This window comes from Trypanosoma cruzi, genomic scaffold (assembly GCF_000209065.1).
Source record: "Trypanosoma cruzi strain CL Brener 1047053516725 genomic scaffold, whole genome shotgun sequence".
NCBI classification, from domain to species: domain Eukaryota; phylum Euglenozoa; class Kinetoplastea; order Trypanosomatida; family Trypanosomatidae; genus Trypanosoma; species Trypanosoma cruzi.
In genome coordinates this window covers 12,560-33,294 of record NW_001849575.1, presented here as the reverse complement: position 1 = coordinate 33,294, position 20,735 = coordinate 12,560, and the positions used below count along the sequence as shown (strand labels likewise).

At 57.4% G+C, this 20,735-nt stretch overlaps 1 protein-coding gene, 1 non-coding gene and 1 pseudogene across 2 annotated transcripts, besides 10 other annotated features; all 3 read left to right on the top strand.

Annotated features, from left to right (window-relative positions):
* Positions 1 to 4,856: a sequence feature (areas not merged during assembly with more than two copies in the genome that could not be assigned to a particular haplotype).
* Positions 163 to 211: a sequence feature (A-rich).
* Positions 238 to 283: a sequence feature (A-rich).
* Positions 314 to 346: a sequence feature (AT_rich).
* Positions 3,507 to 5,897, top strand: Tc00.1047053510367.20 (annotated as a pseudogene).
* Positions 4,857 to 5,039: a sequence feature (areas merged during assembly that could not be assigned to a particular haplotype. This can correspond to areas where the two haplotypes were merged or to regions with more than two copies in the genome that were merged during assembly.).
* Positions 5,040 to 7,911: a sequence feature (haploid, Esmeraldo-like haplotype).
* Positions 5,453 to 5,477: a sequence feature (AT_rich).
* Positions 7,372 to 7,437, top strand: Tc00.1047053510367.30. Its single transcript, XR_008255685.1, has one exon. It is a non-coding gene; the product is annotated as a C/D small nucleolar RNA (snoRNA), TB8C3C3, 3' partial (small nucleolar RNA).
* Positions 7,912 to 20,735: a sequence feature (areas not merged during assembly with more than two copies in the genome that could not be assigned to a particular haplotype).
* Tc00.1047053510367.10 (dispersed gene family protein 1 (DGF-1), putative) lies at positions 8,042 to 18,445 on the top strand (the record flags this gene model as incomplete). Its single annotated transcript, XM_805014.1, has 1 exon — positions 8,042 to 18,445. The coding sequence occupies one exon, from the start codon at positions 8,042 to 8,044 to the stop codon at positions 18,443 to 18,445; it is 10,404 nt and encodes a 3,467-aa protein (XP_810107.1).
* Positions 12,914 to 12,970: a microsatellite.
* Positions 18,593 to 18,612: a microsatellite.

Here is a 20,735-nt window from a genome sequence, read left to right as displayed (position 1 = left end):
CGATGAAGGGGCTGAGGGGAGCAGCAACACGCAGATGACCCCGTGAAATATAAACGATGTGCGGACACACAGAGGGTCAGACGGTTGAAAGACATGCAACTATTTAATTTTTTTTGGGGGCAAAATATATGCAGACAGTTTGGTGGGGCTAAACGGTAAGTGTTTTTTTTTTTTGTGTGTGTGTGTTATTTTTCTTTTCTTTTTTTTGTTTAGGGTGGAATTATAGTAGAGGACGGCTTTTTTCTTTTTTCTTACATTTTTTTTTCTTGTTTTTTTCTTTTTTCAAAGTGTGAGGTGTGGAAGGGTGAAGATGAATTTTTTTTTAAATTTTAATAAATTTTTTAATGAATTGCCGCTGCTTTGTCTGCAGTGCAATATAATGAGCTTGAGCAGTCTTTTTCTCTTTATTTCTGCCATGCATTTCTGCTGTACGTTTTTGTTTGTGCGTCCCTTCACTTGCTCTGCTCCTGCTTTTACTTCTTTGCTTCGTCTGTCTGCAGGCACACACAACAAAATGCACGCACAAAATGCACATTGCAGTGGATTTGGATGCTTTTTTTGTAGCGTGTGCTGGCGGTTGCGGGTGGCTGCTGCTTCCTCCGTGGGCATGAAGGGAAGGAGGAGAGAGGGAGCGCGCACCGCGAGTTACTTTTCCTGCGGGTGTGATGCGCGCGGTGGGCTGCGACTGCTGTGGAGGGCCGCATCCTTTCGGTGTGCGCTGCTCCGCCGTCGTGCCGTGCGTTTGCGCATGTCATTTGTTGTGCGCGTGCGTGCTGGGCATGTTTTTCCGGAGCGTTGGCGGCCACCATCTGTCTATGGCGGCTTGTGTGAGTGAGCACGTGCGGATGAGGGTCAGGGCGTATGGAATGAAGGAATGGCTTGAGGAAAGGAGAATTTAATTTGGAGGGTATTTGGACCGGACTCATTTGGCTGCGGTGGCCACATGCACGACGGATGTGTTTCCGCATAATGGGGGAGGATGCGACAGGATTTTCCGAAGCGGCCCGTCAATGCAATTCGGGTTTCATAGCACTGAGGCACAGTGGTCTTCCTGCAATGGCTGGTGACGGCCCCTACTGGACCGGTGTATTTATGCCGCTGCTGCTGCTCGAGGAGGCGTAGAAGTGCGATTTGAGGTGAGTGGCGGAAGGGCCACACATCCCGCAGTGACGGTCGTCGTTGGCCCAGCGGGTGCCTCTGAAGGTTTTGTTGGATGCAACGTCCTTATGCCCGTCTCCGGATGGCGGCATCCCTGATGCAGCCAACGAACGGGGCTGGGAGCGACGGAGAGACGCAAGCACGTGTGGATGTTCGGAGCGGCCGGCGCACCGCACGCTGAGAGCATGGCACGGTGAGGGCCGGACCTAGAAAAGGGACACCGCGTGGGACGTCAATCTTCGCTGCAGCGACCGCCACCGAATTCGGATTTGCTCGCATCTTCTGCGGTCCCTCTTCCTCCCCTCACTTCTGTGCCGAGGACTCTGCCGCGGGATCCAGCAGCGCGATGTTTGGCCGCAGGAGCATGGCCCGAACAAATGATTTGTGGGAGGGGGATGTGCACTGCGACGAGAAGGAAGAAAATGTTGCGAGACGACCACCACGACAAGACCGGAGTGAAGTTGTGTTTTGTCCACTTGCGCGAGGGCAGCCTGCCACCTGGTCGGTTAGGAGGATTATTTTTTTTGCGTCGTTGCGCTCTCTTTTTATTCCGCTGCGTTTTCTTGCGGACCTGCGAAGGGAGATTTGCAAGAAATTCCTGCGAGGCGTTCGTGCCGTCGTCGGAAAAGCGGATTTCCCCTTGAAAAACGCTACTTTTTAAATTTGTTTTGGGTGGGGAGTTCCTGTCGATTCACTGCGACTTTGTTTTGCGGATTTGATGCGTGTGTTTCCGAGCGGTTCGATCTGTGCTCCCAGCCCACTCGGATGTGGTGTGCGCGTCGACGTGAAGGTGCCTGTCAGCCGTTTTATTGCCTTCCCCGCTGTGGCTGCCGCCGCTGCCTTCTCTCTTCCTGAGGTCCTGCGGCTTCTTGACAAGATGTTTTGGAGAAGGCGTTGCCGCTCTTATCGTCCATGGTATTTTGATTCTGGTGTCGCGGTCAGGAGACATTGAACGAGAGGGTTTCTTGCTTTTTTGTTTTATTTGCCTTCTCTGCCTGACGGCCAGTTCTACACAAACGTGCTCCTCGGCACCTCAGTTGGTGCTGGCGGGTTTGCTCACAGTTGTCACTGGCAATCGCATGCGCCAACTCTTCTCTGCTCCATTTCAGAGTCGCATTTTTCTATTGATTGACGGACGCCATTCTGTCCGGAGTGCCACTTTGATTGGATTGTGTGGACTGCTCGCCAACGCCATCGGAGAAAGCAGGCCGACTTTTTCACGTATTTAATTGCCACCTTGCGCGCAGGTATTTTTTCCACATGTTCTGTTGGGCACTCAAACAGCGAGGAGTCCGGAAATATGCGTGCGTGGAATTTGTCCTGTCATTTGAACTGCGGACAACACCGAGGGGCTGCCACTTTGACTCCGCAGAGTTGTTGCGTCTCTTTGCAGGGTTGGCAGAGAAATTCCATGCCTCCTGCTACTGCTGGTGTGTCCTCATGTTGTTACTCCATGCGAAGTAATGTGCCTCAGCAAGTGAGGGTGTTGATTGGGTTTGTGTGCACTCTGATTCTGTTTGCTACTTTTTGCGGGCACGCAACACTTGAGTGGTGGGAAAATGGAGCGGGGCGATGCATGGCCGCGTCTCGCCCATCGTTCACTGCACGATGGTGTGGTGCACATTGTGGTGCTAACTCTGCGATGTGACTGCGGTCCCCTGCGCGGCAATGGTGGTGGGTGGAGGAGAGTGTTGACCCGCGGCGGGACGGTGGGATCGTGCCTCCTTTTCTCTTTGTTCCTTCCCCCTTGTGAAGGTGTGCACTTATTTTTTGTGTCGGTGATGGGGCAAACAGACCGACAACGTGAATAAAACAAAATAAAAAAGGGCGATAATGTGGCGGTGTTGGGGTTGGTTGCACGCCTCGTGTTGCTGCGGGGGCGGTGGGCCTCGGCTGCTTCACCGACAGGCGTTGCAGTGCGGCTGCATGGCGTACCGACCACCGAGCCGTGCGAGTGCCACGCCCAACGCCATTGGGACTGCGGGACGAAACAGACGCGACTGTCCTTTGGAGCCAGCGGCACCTGCTGGCCGCAGTTGGGCGGTGCGAGTGGGATGCTTTGCCGCACGGGTGTTGTGATGGCACCTCGCCGTGGCTCTTGTGATGGTTCCGACGCTGCAGCTCGACATGCGGTGGGGAGTGAAGTGTGGCCGTAGTGGACCATGAGCAGCACCAACGTGAGGCTGAGTGATTTCCTTTGGAATTATGTTGGCGGCGGGGCGGCCGTTGATGAAAGACTACAATGTGACGATGGAGATGTTTGTTCAGGAGCCGGATGATTACGTACAAGACCAGCGGCTTCTTGAAGAAATTATTAACTTCACTGCGCACCAAGCGCTGGAGGCCATTACTAAGCCTCTTCACGAAGGTGCGCTCTCTCTCGGGCAACGTAGGGACTATGAAAGAAAGGATACGATCACTCCTCTTGCAAGGGGAAAACCAAACGGGGTACTCACGCAGGTACTGACAGAAGCGAGGCGGGAGGCAGAGGGAAGGCTAAGACGAACGCAAGAAATGAAATTTACCATTTCCACTAATATCGAAGATGTACTGTTTAAATGAAGGGTTCGCGTCAATGAAATGAAGCTGAACGACTTTCTTACGAGGGAACTGGACGGCAGGGGCGTTGTGGACACCAATCGGGATGTCTTGCTGGAGGAGTTTTTCAAGGACCCCACGAAGTATATCCGTGATAAAGGAGTATTGAACGAAATACAGGCAATAGATCGTTACAAGAGGATGGAGGGGGCTGTAAAGGATGAAATGGATATGGAAGAAGATGTACACAAGCTTTACAATAATGGTATGTACGATCTACTGAGGCGGCCGGCATCTGCTACGGAAGTAAAAGCAAGTGTTCATGAAGTCACTAAAAGGTTTTTGGATGCTGCCGCCGAGGAAGCGAGGAGCCCAACGACGAAGAGTGCACCGGAGAAACTGGAGGGATTGTACGAGTCTGTGTACAATGCGAGGTGGCACCATGTCGTGGAAGTATACGACGACACAGAAATGGGAATGGATGTGAGGGAGGGGAAACAGCCGCAGCCATGGACGTACAAGGCAGTTGGCGAAACTCTCGAAAATAATGACGGTGTGGAGCAGTTCGGTGCACCGCGCCCCAGGCTGATGGTGCTCACCTCGGACAAGGGAATGGCCGTACTCGTGGGAGGAGGATGAATCCCTTCGTGACTGCTATGTGAACTGTGAGTTGGAGCGAGTGTGGGAGATCGTCAAGGGCGATCTCACCGAGTGGTTCAGCAGTCACGGTGGGGCCTACTTTACGCCCAAGAAGCGTCTGTTGATTGGGACGCCAGGGATTGGGAAATCGATGGCTGTCGGCTCGTACCTCCTCTACCAGCTGCTGCACTGCGATGCCAAGAAACTCCAAGTGGTTGCGTAAAGTTTTGGTGGAAGTACGACGTACGTGTTTGACAAGACCATCCAGACAGTGACGAGATACGTGGGTGGTGAAGCATCCGAGAACTTTTTGTATGATTTATTGCTGCGTGGGATGAAAGGGCATGTTATCTACGATGTGACAGAGAAAGGGACAACTCCAGCGATTTTTTTTGTGCTTTATGAAAAATGGGGCATGATTGTGGCGTCACCACTAAACGCGCGCAAATATGATGAATGGGAGACGCAAGTAAACGCCGAGCGAATCATTGTGAATTGCCCCGAAGGTGTGGATGTGAAGACGATGTGTGCATGGATGAAGCGCAATGGGACTACAGATGAGCAAGAAGAACACGTGAAGATGATCAAAGGATGCATGGATAAAGTGGGGCCGATTCCACGTTACATCTTTGATGTGAGTGAGTTCATTGCACACTCTGCTGTCATTCAGAGTGCCTTGGATGGGATCAAGTCTCGGGATGGTGAAAAGCACTTTACACATGGAGGAGTGAGAATGTGGTATTCTGGGGATCCCCCTCAAAAGCTCGTGAGTGTTGTCAGAGCAAGAGGAGAAGTCGGTGCTGAGGGATTTCTCAGTGCACCGATATCTGTTTGCCTCGGGCGTCGAATACCGCACTATTTTGGGGGACGTGATGAGTGAGAAAGGTATTTTTCTTTTTTGTTGCTATTATTACGGAAGAGGAATACTCTTTTGTCCGAGTGTATGGAAGGGTTTGGCTAGTGCGCATTCATGTTTGGGGAGTTTTTCAGTGCATTATTGGAGGACCTCAAGGAGCTGAGACCACCAGTACGTCGTTGAGGAAAGTACGCAGTGCTGAAGACGATCCCTGAAGGCCACCCCACCGAGTTATATGTGGAGTGGTTGCAATGGAATACCAAAATAATAATAATAATAATATAAAGTATCGACTGCTGTACAAACCCTGGGCCACAAACTTTCCGCTGGTGGACGCCTTTTTTTTTTCTCGGAGTCCAATCCAATGACGCTGGTTGGGCTGCGGATGAATACGACGGGTGGGCATCACACCACCGCCAGCACAGTGAGGCAATTCACTGAGTGCGTGGCGGCATATTTTAATGGTTGGGAAGAATTATCCCGAGACATGTCGTGGGAAATTATTTACGTGCAGCACCCAGACAGCACACCGATAAGTGACTGGCAGAGATGTGATGTTGTTCCTTCCGATAGTGTGAATGAGTAGGAAAACAATGAGATTGCGGGGTTCTGGAAGGAAAAGGTGCGCCAGTACCAAGTGTCAATATCGGCTGGAGGCTTTAGAAGAGACGAAGCTCTCCGAAGTGAGGAATAACCGCCGAAATAGGAAAAAAATTTGGAGGGAGTGGGGTTGTTTGGCTGCTGGTGAAAAACATTGGGTGATTTTTATATGGTATGTTGATTGTGTGCGTGTGTGTGCATAAAAGGCATAATTGGGGAATTGTCCGGTATGAGAGGATCATTGCGGCTGGCGGTGTCACGGCGTTACTGCATTGTCCATTTTCTTCTATTGTGTTTGAAGGCCCATCACTAACAGAGGCATCTTTAAGGGATGGGCGACGCATAAGTTCTATTGAGGAAACAGTGCACTTTGTGTGACCGCATGGAGTGAGACGCCAGATTTTCTTTGGGGCGGGACGGATTGTTGTGAGTGAGAACATCACGACGTATGCAAAATTACGGACTGGCCCGCCGCCGCACGGCACTTTATGGGTTACGAGTGGACATCGTGAAAATCGGCCAACGTGAGCTGCGCTAAGAGACAATTCCGCGCCTACTCCGCTAGACGACTCTGCAGGCAATCATGAAGAAAAATGGGGTAGACACTGTAGAATTGGGGAGTATGTGCTTCAATAAGAACCTGGCGCAGTTTCTCCTCGGGGTGTAAAGGCTCTTTCCCCAAATGTGCCTCTGCGCGGCGAGAAGGCGCAAGGCCGCTCGTAGATGCAGCATAACGTTGATGCTCGTGGGAGGCACCTCCACTCCCTTATTTATTAATCGATTGCCTGGTTTACTTATTCGTTGATTTGTTATTTCACTGAGTGTTGGCAATAACGGTTATCGAGCTACTGCGCCAGCCCGTGGAGGATGCGTAACAGGTGTGTGTTTTACTCTCTCCGCCGCAACTCCCCCTCCACGAGACGAGGCTCTCCTTCGCATTTCTACTTGTTGGGCGGATGCGCTAGACGATGGTGGCTGGCGTGCGGCCACAGGATTCATTTGAGAGAATCCAATGCAAAACAAGAAACGACCACTCCACGGCGTTGCGTTTTTTTTGTGGGTTGCTTCGCTTTCATGTCGTAGAAAAATGATGGAGTACTTATTCTATTTTTATTGTGCTTACGCTGCGCAGCTTCCTTTGTTTAGTCATGGTGGCTGCTGTGAGACTCTGCGGCAGCGTGCTCGTCGCACTTGTCTCATCTTTTGCCGTTGCTCCCTTGCTGTGTTGGTGGGGGAGTTGGCGGGCGACGGCGTTGGTGAAGTGGTGCCCCAGTGGGAGAGGGAAGGCACCGACCGCTGCTGACGGCGAAAGGCGCTGCTGCAGGCGCTCCGACGAGGTGGCGTCGTTGTTGCCGCAACCAACCGAGATAGATGAGGCCGCACCTTCTCTCTTTTTTTTCCTTCCATCCTTTCAGTCCATAGCAGTCACACGCCACACGCACCGCGCGGCAGCGGCGCGACCACCATTCGGACGGCTGCTAGCCAATCGGACTGTGCAATTGATGTGGACCCTTCTTTCCCGTGTCTTCGTAATGCCGTCGTGCTTCCTCATTCACTTCCTTGTGCAATGCCGTGCGCGTATGGTGCCGTTGTTTGTTGTCCAATGCCAACCCACGTGAGCGAGAAACGACGCTTTGACTGCTGGCGAACGGCAAATTCTCTACTCTTCGTTCGCGCCACCACTAACACCTTCGTTTACGCGATTGATGGCTGACGGTTGCAACGCTGCCATACGGGTCTGTCTCGGCTCTTTTGTGTCGTCCATGGCATCGGGATTGCCCTGTGATGTGGCCATTCGGTAGCAGGAGCGGCGCCAATGGTCATGCGTCTTTTTGCCGGGATAGCGTTTCTCTACATGGTGGTTATGTGGGGCTGCGCGGGCGGCGGGAGGGCGATGGTGTCACTGACTTGATTGCGTATGCGCTGCTTTGTGCCGGCCGTCGTGCTTTTTTTGGGACAGACTGTGGCCGGATGCCTCTGTATGCCACTGTGTTTAGTGACTATTGTTGCTGTTTTTATTCCTTTTTTGACCGAGCAGTTAGAGATACTTTGGATTGACCCGTGCAAATATCGTTTCAAGCTATTAGGAATTACTTGCAGTATTAGCAGTAGTAGTGGGATAACGAAATATCGGAATTGTGTCACTGGATTCGCCATCTTTAGAAGGGGATTTGCCCGACAGGAGTTGCGTTCGACGGGGCGAGTGCGATAGATTAAGAAAGCTTTATTTATACCTGTTTGTGTCGGTGGATGCGGTCTGCGGAGGGTGCGTGTCCGCGCAGCCGGCACCGCTTGGGGCGCAGGGCTATTGCGGCTGTGCGTGTGGCGCTGCTTGTGGTGTTGGCGCTGGTTGCGGCGGCGGCGTGGATGCCCGCGGTGCATGCGGTGGTGCTGCGACTCCGGAGCGGTACGGTGGACAGAGCCATCACGGTTGGCCGCGCCGTGGACACGGTGCTGATGGACGGCGTGTCCATCACGAACGGCGTGGCTGTGGTGTTCGACGTTGCGGCGATGCTTCCCGGCGCACTGCGCATCGAACTGAGGAGCTGCGTGTGCGACGGCGGTGCGCAGATCTACGTGCGGGGCTACAGCGGCGAGCCGGCGAGTGACCGGAGCCTGGAGGTGAGCGTGACCGGGCTGTCCGGGAGCTACTGCTCGCTCGTGTTTGTGCACAACCTGCCGGCACACACGAATGTGACGGTCCGTGACTCGACGATTGTGACGCCGGGGCCGATGCGCTACTCCCAACTGAGCGGGCTGACGGACGCGGTGGCGTCGCCGCTTGTGCTGTACGCGACGTCGCTGTTGCAGACGCAGCTGCGTGTGAGCAGCACTGTGCTGAGGTCGTTGCATGTGGGCGGGTCGGCGGTGTACGTTGGCGGCGGTGTGGACCTGCTGTCGAGCGCGGTGGTGCTTGACGGCGTGTTGCTGGAGGCGTCGGGCGGTCCGACCGCGTCCGCAATGCATGTGGCGTCCTCGTTGCCTTTCAGTCTGCGGAGCCACTCGGTGTTCTCCGTGACGAACGTGTCGGTAGTGAGCAGCGGCGGTGGCTTTGTGCTTGGCGAGTGCCTCGCGGCGATTGATTCGGTGCTGCGCTTCGTGGGCGTCGAGGGGTCTGTTGCGTCGTCGCTGGTGCGCTGCGACGGTGGGACGGTCGGTGCCGGCGGGTGGCTGGAGCTGCACGACGTGTGGGCGGTGGGCGAGGCGTCGTCGGTGGCGTCGCTGTCTGGGGTGACGCTGAGCGGCGGCGCCGTGTCGATTGCGCGCTGCGCTGCCACCGGCGCGACGCTTGTCTCCGGGCCGACGATCACGAGCGGCGTCGTGTCGGTGCAGTGCAACCGTGCCGGCGGCCGGGTGTTGCAGAGCAGCGGCGACTACCGCATGGCCGGCCTGCCCTCCGTGAGCGTGGTGCCGTGCGACGGCTGCGCGGCAGCGCTGGCGTGCTTTGATGCACTGACGGCGTCGTTCTCCGACTGCGTGTGCAGCTGCCGTGCCGGCGGTGTGGGCAACGCGTGCCTGCCGTTCGACGTGCCGCCTGCGAGGTCCGGTGGCGGTGGCGGCGGTGCGCAGGACTGCGTGAGTGGCGTGACGCTGACGGAGTCAGTGACGGTTGGCGGTGGGCAGGCGACGGCGTGCTTCGACTCGGTGGTGTTCAGCGGGCCGATCACTGTGGCGGTGGACCTGCGCTCGATGGACGTGTTAGCTGACGCGCTGAACGTGACGCTGCGCCACTGCGTGCTTGCGGGCGGCGCGCAGCTGCGGATTGGTGGCCTCAGCGAGAGCACGGCGCGCCTGGTGCCGCACGCCCTCGTCAACATGACGAACGTGACGTCGGTGGAGGGCACGATCGTGCTGCATGGCGCGATGCCGCAGCACTCGAGTGTGCTGCTGGCGAACTCAACGCTGCGTGCGACGGTTGGCGGGTCGCAGTACGTGCCGACGACCCGTGGCCATGCGGGATTTTGGCACGGCCCCGCGCTTGTCCTGGACGGCGTCCGGCTTCTGTCGACGCGGTTTGTCATGACGCGGTCGACGCTGGTGTGTGGCGGGGGCTCGTGCGCTGCGATCCTCGTGGAGCGCAGCCTTGGCGTGAACCAATTTAGCGTCTTCTACATGGACAACTGCGCTGTCATTTCGCGGACGCACGTGATGTACGCTCTTGCGTCGGACCTGCGAGTCAGTGGTGGCTCCGTGTTCTCCATACAGAACAGCTTGTGGAGTGCGCCGAGCACCGAATACTACAAGGGCGGTTGTGTGTTTGGGGATGTCGCGGTGGATGGCGGCAGCGTGCTGCAGATTGTGTCCAGCGAGTTCCGTCTCGGCTTCGCCATGCTCATGGCAAACAGGCTGACTGTGAATGGCGGCAGCTGGCTGGTGCACCGCGACAGCGAGTTTCGCACCGCCTACGTTGTGTACGTGGTCCACGAGAACGGCGTGGCGTTCCACGATCGGAGTGTGTGGTCGATACTTCACAACAAATTCACGTACGGCTCGTACTCGTCAACCATTGCACACATGACAAGCAATTGGTTACCACCATCCGACTCGCGCCCGATCATCTACGGCGTGTGCAACGAGCTAAGGGGCTCTCCTGTGACGGATTACCAAGACGACCTCAATATTGGGACGCCCGTGACGTTGCTGGACTGTGGCGCGTGCACCATGGACGCCGTGTGCTTTGCAGCGAGGACGAGCAGCATCAGCGGCTGTGAGTGTGTGTGCGCTGCTGGCGGCCACGGCGACACGTGTCTGCCAGCTGCGGTTCCGGACGGTCTTGGGCCGCTCCCGCTCCCGCTACCCGATGCGGAGGACACTGAGGTCCGCTGCGTGCACGGTGGCAGCATCAGCTCCGTGGACGTTCCTGATCCCGGTGTGCGTGGTCTGTGCTTTGTCAACGTGACCTTCACCGCCGCGATCGTGCTGGACCTGTTGTATTTTGACGCGCCAGAACAGACACTCAACATTACGCTGTTGCAGTGCATCCTCATGGGCCTGTTGATCAAGGGGAGTGGTGCGAGAGTGCACGTGAACGTGACATCCTCGATGCTGGATTCTGGAGCGTTGGAGTTCAGGGGTGATTTTGGTACGAGTTCCCAGATACTGGTGGCGGGCAGTACGCTTGTGACGACGTCGAGCCACGCTATTGCCTTTTTGGATTTTTCTTTCGGTGCGAACTCGACGCTGCTGCTGCTTGACAACAACATCGAGGCGAATATTTTTGCAGTTTGTTTCCCCGTTGCTGTTGTTGTTGAAGGTGGCGGGATCATTCTGAAGGGAAGTACGCTGAGGACGAAGAAGAAGGATTACAGATCGACATCGGCAGTTTATTATAACGGCGTTTATGTGAGGAACGGTGGCTACATTGACGTGGAGAACAACACGATGAACGCGGTGAATGGCGTTTATTTTTTTGGGGATACCTATGTGAGCTCCGCGGGGCTGCTGCGAGTGGCGGACTGCACCTTTGTTGGCAGCACGAGGGTTTTGAATTGCGCGCTGGCGTATTTTGACGGCTCTGTGATTCTCCAGGGTGGTGCGCAGTGGCGTGTGGAGGGCAACAACGTGGGTGCAGCTTCCGTATTAACTGTGGTGTATTCCTGGCAGAAAATTAGGCTGTTGGGCAGCGGCACCACTGTGGTGCTTGCACACAACCGTCAGGTGGACAGGGGCATGGCCTTTGCTAGTGCTGTTTCATCAAACACGATTGTGGCTTTACCCGCGCGGTTTGTGGTTGGGTGCAACCTGCAGGGCGATGAGGAGGTGTCGTACGACGGCGTGTTCCCGGAGGACGTGATGGTGTTCAGGTGTGGCACATGCAACGATGACGCTGCGTGCTACATTCCCGGGACGGAGTCGGTGGACCGCAGCTCGTGCTCGTGCAGCTGCAAGGACGGATGGCATGGCGCGTCGTGTCTTCCATTCGAGGTGCCCCACACGGTTGTGCCGCCCGTAGCGGAGAGAGCCGTCGACGGCGACACGAGCTGCGTGGTGAACCAGACGCTGACGAGCCTCACGCTGAACATGTGGAAGACGCACCACTGCTACGCGGGTGTGACGTTCAGCGGCGTGGGTGCTGCGCTGACGTTCTTTCTCGACAGTATGCCGCTGCATCTCCCCATCAATATCACGTTCACTGGGTGCACATTTCGTGAGGGTGTCGCGCTGCAGTTTGTTGGGGGTATTGTGGCGGTGGAGTCGTCCGGCGTCCTGATCCGTGTGAGCCAGACGGTGATGCGGTCCTCCGTCGTTGTGTTTGCACTTGCCCTCCCGCAGTACTGCGACATTGCCGTCACGGAGGTTGACGCGGTGCAGTCCTTCGAGGTTCAGCTGCCGCACACTAGGAGGAACAAGCTTAGCGTATTTTTGCTGAAGAACACTGTGTTGAGTGCGTCCTCGCTGTTGGCCAGCAACGTCAAGGCGTATGGATCGGGTTATCGCGGGCTTGGTTTGTACACGACTGGGACGCTGACGCTGGTGAGTGGCAGCTCGCTGTACGTGCGGTACTGCAGCTTTGATGGATACCTGCATCTGCTGTACGTGTACATCCTCAGTGTGAGTGACCACTCTGTTTTTGCTTTGCTCAACAATACGATGTCCTCCGGGGAAAGCCTGCTGTATCTGCGCCACGGATTAAGCGTGTCGGAACACAGCGTGTTTCGCGTTGTGGGGAACAGCGGTATCGTGGCCTGCGCCATCTACGCAGAAGACTTGTGGACCGTCCAAAGGTCAAGCTGGTTGGATTGGCGTGACAATGACGTGGGTTTGGGTGCGTTTTTCCACAAACCCGAATCCGCTTCTTTTAGCATTGACAGCAGCAGTGTGCTGACGCTGACGGGCTGCAAGATGGGCTTTACGGGGTTGTCGGTCTCCTTGCTATCGCAGGCTGACGCCGGCTACCGGTTCGTTGCTGGGTGCCTGACGGTCGCGGGACGGGAGGTGACGACGGCGGCAGAACTGGAGTTGCACGGCATCACCAACGTGACGACGGCTGCTGCGTGCGGGGAGTGCACGAAGGACGGCGACTGCTTTGCTCCGCTGACGACGGCGGTCATTGACTGCAAGTGCCGGTGCGCTGCTGGAGGGCACGGCGATGTGTGTGCTCCGGCGCCTGTGCCTGCTGGTCCGCCATCACCGCCACCGCCACCACCGCCGTCGTCACTGCCACCGCCACCGCCGCCGGTTGGTGAGTGCATCAGCGACATGGTGTACCCCGAGGTTGCGCAGGCTGTGGGCAGCGGGCTGTCGTGGCTGTGCTACCGCAACGTGACGTTCAGCGGGGGCGGTATGAGCCTGACGGTGCTGATTGGGGCGATGACGGGCGACGTGGCGAACGTCACGTTCGATGGATGCACGTGGAGGGACGGTGCCGTGCTGTTGCTGGCGGGCAACGCGCACGCCGCTGTTGGGTCGCTGAGCATAGTCGTCACCGGCAGCACGTTCGATGATGCGTTGCTCAGCCCGGAGGGTGTGTTTCCACCGCATACGAACATCACCATCAGCGGCAACCGCTTCACTGTCACGAGGCTGATCCCTCGGTCGGGTTTGGACCTTAGGAGGCCGGCGTGTGTTGCGATGAATGAGCTGGTGATCACCAACGACTCCGCGGTGGTGCTCAGTGGCAATGTGTTTCAGACCGTGAGGGCGTTGTCAAGCGCCATCTGCGTTCTCAGATATGCGCTGAGCGTCTCGTGGCACTCCGTGTTTGCGGTGGTGGGCAACACGTTTCGTATGGCTGGTGCTAACAGTACGTTGATACATCTTGAAGGGTCTAGCCAGACCTCGTCGCTGGATGTACTGAACAATTCTGCCGTGGTGATCCGAGGCAACATTGTGACGAGGCCGGTGCGCGATTTCATTTCTTTACTTTGGGTCTTACGTGTGGAGTCCCAGTCAGCGGTTGTTTTTCAGGGCAACGACATGCAAGGCGGCTTGGCTGTGTTTTATTCATCCTTTGCTTCCCACATTTATTACAATTCCTGGCTGCAGTTGAGTGGCAACCTCTGCCGCGTTTCCCCAGTGATTGCTTTTGCTGTTTTTAATTCCAGGGTGAATCTCCGCGACTCCACGGTGTCTGTATCTGGCAACCAATTCATTTCCAGCACGGTCTCGCCAACATTGATAAAGATACCCAAAAGGCCCCGCGATCTCACAAACGGTGTGGTTGTTGCCGCGTGCAACACTGTAAACGGCGGTGAGGGGGCGAAGTACGCCATTCCGTCCGTGTACAACGCCACCATCCTGACCTGCAGCGATCCATGCGCTCTCGCGACGTCGTGCTTCCCCGCGTACACGACGACGGCCTCGAGTGATGGCTGTGCCTGCACGTGCGCTGAGGGCGGCCACGGCGATGCGTGCCTGCCCGTTGCTGTTCCCGAGTCATCGAGCACCGACGGCGCCGATCTGTGCGTGCGGGACGTGCGTGTGGATGTGGAGTTGAAAGCCGGTTTCGGGACGTTGGTGGCGTGCTACGTTGGTGTGACCTTTGCGGCGGACGTCGTGGTGGACGTGGAGTCGATGACAGGGAGCGTGCGCAACGTGACGCTGGCGAACTGCACGTTTGTGGACGGAGCGAGCCTGTACGTTGTGGGATGGCTATCCGACCCGCCTGCTGGCGAGCGCGCCGATGTGTTGATCAGCGGGCTTGAGTCGCGCTCCGGCGGCGGCGTGCTGGTGGCGAACCGATTTCCGCCGGGCTCGCGCGTCACTGTGGTGGACTCGGTGCTTATTGCAGAGACGCGTGTTGCGTACCGTGGCGCCCACGACCTTGGCGACGCGTCCGCGTGCCTCGTGTTGCACAAGGTGAATCTGACTGGGAGTGTGCTGACCATTGCGCGCACGCAGGTGGTGGCGGTGTCCCGCGACGCTGTTGGCGTGTTGTTTGTTGGCGGCGTGGCGCTGCAGTCACGCGGTGCGCTGTACATGGACGGGCTGTCGGTGCAGACGGCGCTGGGATTGTGCGTGTCGGTGGAGGGCGGCGTTATGGCCAGTGGCGGCTCCGTGGTGGCGTTTGTTGACAGCGAATTCCTGCTGTGCAAGCACGCGGTGTCTATGCGTGGGGCTGTGAGCGTGTTGGGCTCCGCCGTGGCGCTTGTGCGGAGCGAATTCTCTTCGACGGAGGACTACGCGGTGGCGTTTTATTCGACGGTGAGCCTGGCCGGCGGGTCGATGCTGCTGGTGAAGGGCAACGTGCACGACGGTGTCTTGAGGGAGATGCTCTACGCCACTGGTGCCGTGACCGCTGCTGGGAGCACGCTGAGCTTTGTGCGCAACCGAGCGCTGTTGCCGCGGATACTGTCGCTGAGCCTGTTGCTTTCGGCTGGGGCGCATTTGAGGGTGGCGTGCAACGACGCTGGTGGACGTGTTCTGTTGACGGCGGAGGAGTACGCAGCCGCTGGTTTTGGCGACGCTGGGAGCATCGACGTTGCTGGGTGCGACGCCTGCGACAGGGACACGCACTGCTACGCGCCCGGGACTGCGTCTGCGAGCATGAGGAACGGTGTGTGCGTGGGCGCGTGCGGCGGCGGCGGGTACGGCGAGGCGTGCGTGCCTGTGGGAGCTCCCGCGCTGCCGCCCGCTGTGAGCACTGCGTCGAGTGTGTTTGTCCGCGAGGGCGTGACGGTGCGGTCGGTGTTTGTTGTGCCTGCCGGTGCGAGCGAGGTGACGCTGCGCCACGTTGTGCTGGACGGCGTGAGTCCTGTGCTCTACGTGCCGTGGATGGCGCGGGACGGCGTGCGGATCGTTGTGCAGAACGTGTCGCTGCTGAACGGTGCCGTGCTGTACGTGATGGGCGTTGGAGCGTTGCGCGGTGCGGGGGCGGCGGGGAGCGACGAGGGCGGGCCGGTGGAGCTGTCGGTGTGCGATGTGGAGGCGCTGAACGGTGCGCTTGTGCTGACCGGCACGTTTCCCGCGGGGTCTGTGCTGACGGTGACGGACTCCCTGCTGGTTGCCGCGAGGTCGACGCCGCTTGTGTATCTTCCCAGCTCGCAGTTTTCGCCGTACGCACCGTTGCTGGTGCTGTCGGGCCTGCGGCTCGTGCGGTCCGTGCTGGTTGTGTCCGGCGTTGCCCTCGTGACCGTGATGACTGGTGGGCGGACGGCGGTGGTGGACGGCGCCGTGCTGGAGCTTGTCGGTGGCGGTGTCGCACTGGACGCGGCTGTGTTCGGTGGCGACTATGCGTTGTATACGAGTGCGCGCGTGGTTGCGTCTGCAGGCGCTGTGCTGCGCGTGTCGGGGAGCCAGGTGTACGCCGCGCATGGATTGGTGTTCGACAGCGGTGTGGTGGCCAACGCGTCCGCCGTCGTGGTGAATGACAACGCCGGTGCGCTGACCGATGGCGCGCTGCTGGTGCTGCGGGGGTCGGCGTCGTTTGTGTCCCGGTCGTGGCTGTCGGTGCGCGGCAACAGCATCAGCGGCAGGCTTCTGTCGGTGCCGTCGTACCCGCGCAGTGTGGAATTTGTGCAGAGCACGCTGACGCTCCACGGGAACGCCGGCAGTGGGCCCGTCGTGATGGACGGCACCGTTGCGCTCGTGGGCGCCGGCCGAAAGTTCTTCGTGGGGTGCCTGACGCTCAACGGGCAGCCGCTGCAGCCGATGGACTACAGGTCTGCCGGCATCTTTGGGGAATTCCGCCCTGTGGCGTGTGGCGTGTGCGACGCCGACGTGCACTGCTTTGCTGCTGCGACGAGGGCGATGTCGGTGTCGTGCGGCTGCTGCTGTGCTGAGGGCGGGTACGGGCGCGACTGCCTGCCGGTGTACCTGCCGCACGTGGACGGATGCAACCGCACGTCTGGCATGCCGCTGCTGAGCCACACGGCGACGCTGACGGAGACGCGCAGCCTGACACCAACGCCGACGCCGAGCCTGAGCGCGGCGCACTACAGTCCGGCGCAGTACGGGCCGACGGAGACCCTGCAGGTGACGGAGACGGTGGCGCTGTCGCCCACGCGGACCCCGACGGCGTCGGTGAGCAGCACGCTGTGGTGGAGCGACGTGGCGTGCCCGACGCTCGCCGTGACGACGACGGCGGCTGGTGGGAGCCTGACGCAGAACGACATCCGCGGCGGTGGGAGCGCCGTCCCGACACGGCTGATGGTGGCGCTGCCGCCACCGTTTCGTTGGGCAAGCGATCCGCAGCTCGGCACGCACCTGAGCTTCGTGCCGGTGTCGACGGCGCAGCCGAGCGGTTTTGGTGGTCCGTGGGGAGCGATGCTGAGCAACGCGACGTGGGTGCGCAGCGCGACGAATCCGTCCACCGTCCTGGAGCTGGCTGTGCCCGTGCACCGCGGTTACTTCATTGCTGTCGACGAGACGATTGTCATTCGCTGCGACGCTGTGGCTGTGTTTGGCGGCTGCAAGGGTGTGCTGCTTGGGTCCTTCACGATCAGGTCCAACACGCTGCCCGCCGCTGCCAGTGCCTTCTCGGCGATCACCGGCGTTGTTGCGGGTGCGGTGGCTGTTGCCGTGGTGGTGACCGGCGGGCTGGGCTCCATCCTGGAGATGCAGGCACTTGGCGTGTTTGCGAGGATGTCATGCGCCTCGGCGCAGGAGCGTGCGAGCACCGTTGCGCTGCCGTACTTCTTGTCGGTGTTTGCTGCCCTTGACCCGCTGTGGATGGTGGTGGGCAACGCGCTGCTTGCCGCTGTGTTCGGGTGCGTGCACTGTGGTGTGACGGCCGCCTTCCAGCGGTGGCGCGGCGTGGACGCGGCGAGTGCGTGGGTGGCGATGCGCTTCCCGAGCCTGACGTACGTCGTGGCGCACGCGATGCACCTCGGCATCTTCTTTGGCTCCGTGCTTGCACTGGCGATGCCCGACGCCCGCGTGCAGCACCGCGTGGTCGGCGTCTTTGGCGTGCTGTACGGTGCGGCGTTCCCTGCTGGGGTGTGCTACTTTATTGCCCGCCACACGGGCGCGAGTTTTACGAGGTACTGGCAGTTTTCGAGGAAGCCGCTGCACGAGCGCCTGCTGTACCCCGTCGGGTATTGGCACCCCGCGGCGCAGCAGCGGATGTACGGCGGCATGCTGACGAACATGAGGGGCAGCCACGTGTACTGGTGCGTGTTCCAGCTGTCGGTGCTGTGTGTGGTGTGCCTGATTGCTGCTGTGCACCCGCCCGTGGGAGGCTGCCACGTCCAGTACTTCTGCATGGCGGCTATGCTGCTTGCGGGTGCGGGCGTGGTTGCCTTCACGAACATGATGCGCTCGGCCTTTCTGACGGTGATGCGCGCGGCGAGCTTTGTGCTTCTTGCACTGTTGTGCGTGATCAGCGCGGCCAACCACCTTGCGCCGAGCGACGGCGGTGCGAGGGCGTACGTGGCGATCGTGCTGCTGCTGACCGCTGTGCTGCTTGCGGTCACTGTGTACAGCGTCGTTGTGTGGTACGCGGAGGACCGCCACTGGCAGGAGCTGCGCGAGCCGCGGCGTGGAGGGCTGGAGGCGCTGCTGCGCGATGACGAGGAGAGCGACGAAGAGGCGCGGAAGCCTCACGACATGATGTCATCGTCGTACGCCATAGGCACCACCGTTGCGTCGTCGTACCGACCACCCGCACCGCCGCTGCAGCTCATGGCTGCTGACACCCGCTCAGACGCCCTGAGCCTACTGGACCGTGTATCCAGTGCGAGCTGCAGCATTAATTATGCTCTTCTGGACAGGTGAAGATGCTCCGCTTGACGAAAAACTTAGCGCAGTTTCTGCTGGAGTTGGAAGGTGTCTGCCCAAACAGTACCTCCACGTGGCGAGAATGTACGAGGCTCCTCATGGATGTGGTATAAAGTGGATGCTTCTGGAAGTGTGTTTACTTCTTTATTATTATTATTATTATTTATTGGACGCCTGGTTGATTAATTTGTTGTTTTTATTTTTATCGATTTTGGCAAAAACGGATTATCGAGTTATCACGCTAGCCTAGGGAGGCTGTGTCACGGGTGTGTGTTGCACGCCCTCCGCTGCAGCGCCCTCTCCGGATCTCGGGGTTCCTATTCAGATTTTTACTCAGTAAAGAGGACGTGTTCCGCGATGGTGGCTGTTGTGCGTGTCATAGAATTTATTTGAGAAAACATGAGGGACAAAAAACGATAACGCCCTTCTGTTGCTTTCACCAAATGAAATTTAGGAAGTGTGCGTTGCTGGTCGATGAGGGAGGGCGTGGGGCCGCTGCTGCTGCGCATAACATCCACCAATCGGACTCTGCAACGGCATTTTCGCTGTTTTTTTTTGTGCATTGTTTCTATTTTGTCCATATGCCTGCAATGCCTCTCTCCTGTTCCCCGATGACTGTGTGGGAGGGCATGCCTGTCACTTTTTATGCTTCTGATGTTGTGTAGAAGGAACGAGAGGAAGAACGAAGAATTATGCAAAATGATTTATTACCTTGCGTACATGTTGATGTATTTCTGTGGGGTATTTCATTATTTACTTCTTCCTTTTTCTTTTTTTTTTTTACGTTGCTCCACACGTGTCTCAGTGTTTGCTTTATTACGGCCACACACGGGTAGTTTGTGTCGCGGATATATATATTGATGTCATTTCCAGTTAGGCACTGACGTAGGCACTTTTTTTAGGCATTCACTCTCCACAGCATGCTGCCTGATATTTTGGAACCATTCCAGGTGTAACGCAGGCACCGCCGCCGTGGCACGCATGGGAATAAAGACGGAACGCGGAACAGAGAAATATATTGTGCTGCACTTGTGTCTGTTGCATTCTTTTTTTTTGAGGAGGTTTCAATTTAGAAGAGGAGGGATGAACATTGCACGATTCTGTGGCTTGGAGCTATTATGCCTCATTATTATTTTTGGTATGATCTCTGGTTCCCACTCTTGTCTGCCCCGATTGCCTCCCTGAGTGAAGCTGCGCCATGAACATCCTTTTTTGTTGTTGTTGTTGTTTGCAGGAGGAAAAACAAATTGCGAGTGAAGAAACCACACGTCATGTATGCAGCGTTCAGAGAGGTACGTATTTGAGGTGGAGTGCACATATGTGGATGTCATGTGAGACGAAACGGGGGTTGACTGCCCAACCGTAACTCCTTTTCTGGAGAGTGTGCTCTTCTTTTTTTTTTTCGCCCCTTTTGTGACAGAACAGGGAGGAATTGAGGGCCACCTTCCCACGAAAGGTCTTGAGCACATACACACTCTGATGCCACTGTCGCCCTCGAAGTTGGGTACAAAATACAAATCCTGCTGCCTTTTGCATTGGCGCAATTATTTGTTTATCAACTGACGCCATTCTGTCCGGCGTGTCATTTTGATTGGATTGTGTGGGATTGCTCGCCAAGGCCATCGAACAAAACAGGCCCACTTTTTCACGTATTTAATTGCCACCTTGCGCGCACTTATTTTTTACATGTACTGTTGATGTGTACTCAAGTAGCGAGGGATTTGGAACTATGCGTGCGTGGAATTTGTCCTGTCATTTGAACTGCGGACAACACCGAGGGGCTGCCACTTTGACTCCGCAGAGTTGTTGCGTCTCTTTGCAGGGTTGGCAGAGAAATTCCATGCCTCCTGCTACTGCTGGTGTGTCCTCATGTTGTCACTCCATGCGAAGTAATGTGCCTCAGCAAGTGAGGGTGTTGATTGGGTTTGTGTGCACTCTGATTCTGTTTGCTACTTTTTGCGGGCACGCAACACTTGAGTGGTGGGAAACTGGAGCGGGGCGATGCATGGCCGCGTCTCGCCCATCGTTCACTGCACGATGGTGTGGTGCACATTGTGGTGCTAACTCTGCGATGTGACTGCGGTCCCCTGCGCGGCAATGGTGGTGGGTGGAGGAGAGTGTTGACCCGCGGCGGGACGGTGGGATCGTGCCTCCTTTTCTCTTTGTTCCTTCCCCCTTGTGAAGGTGTGCACTTATTTTTTGTGTCGGTGATGGGGCAAACAGACCGACAACGTGAATAAAACAAAATAAAAAAGGGCGATAATGTGGCGGTGTTGGGGTTGGTTGC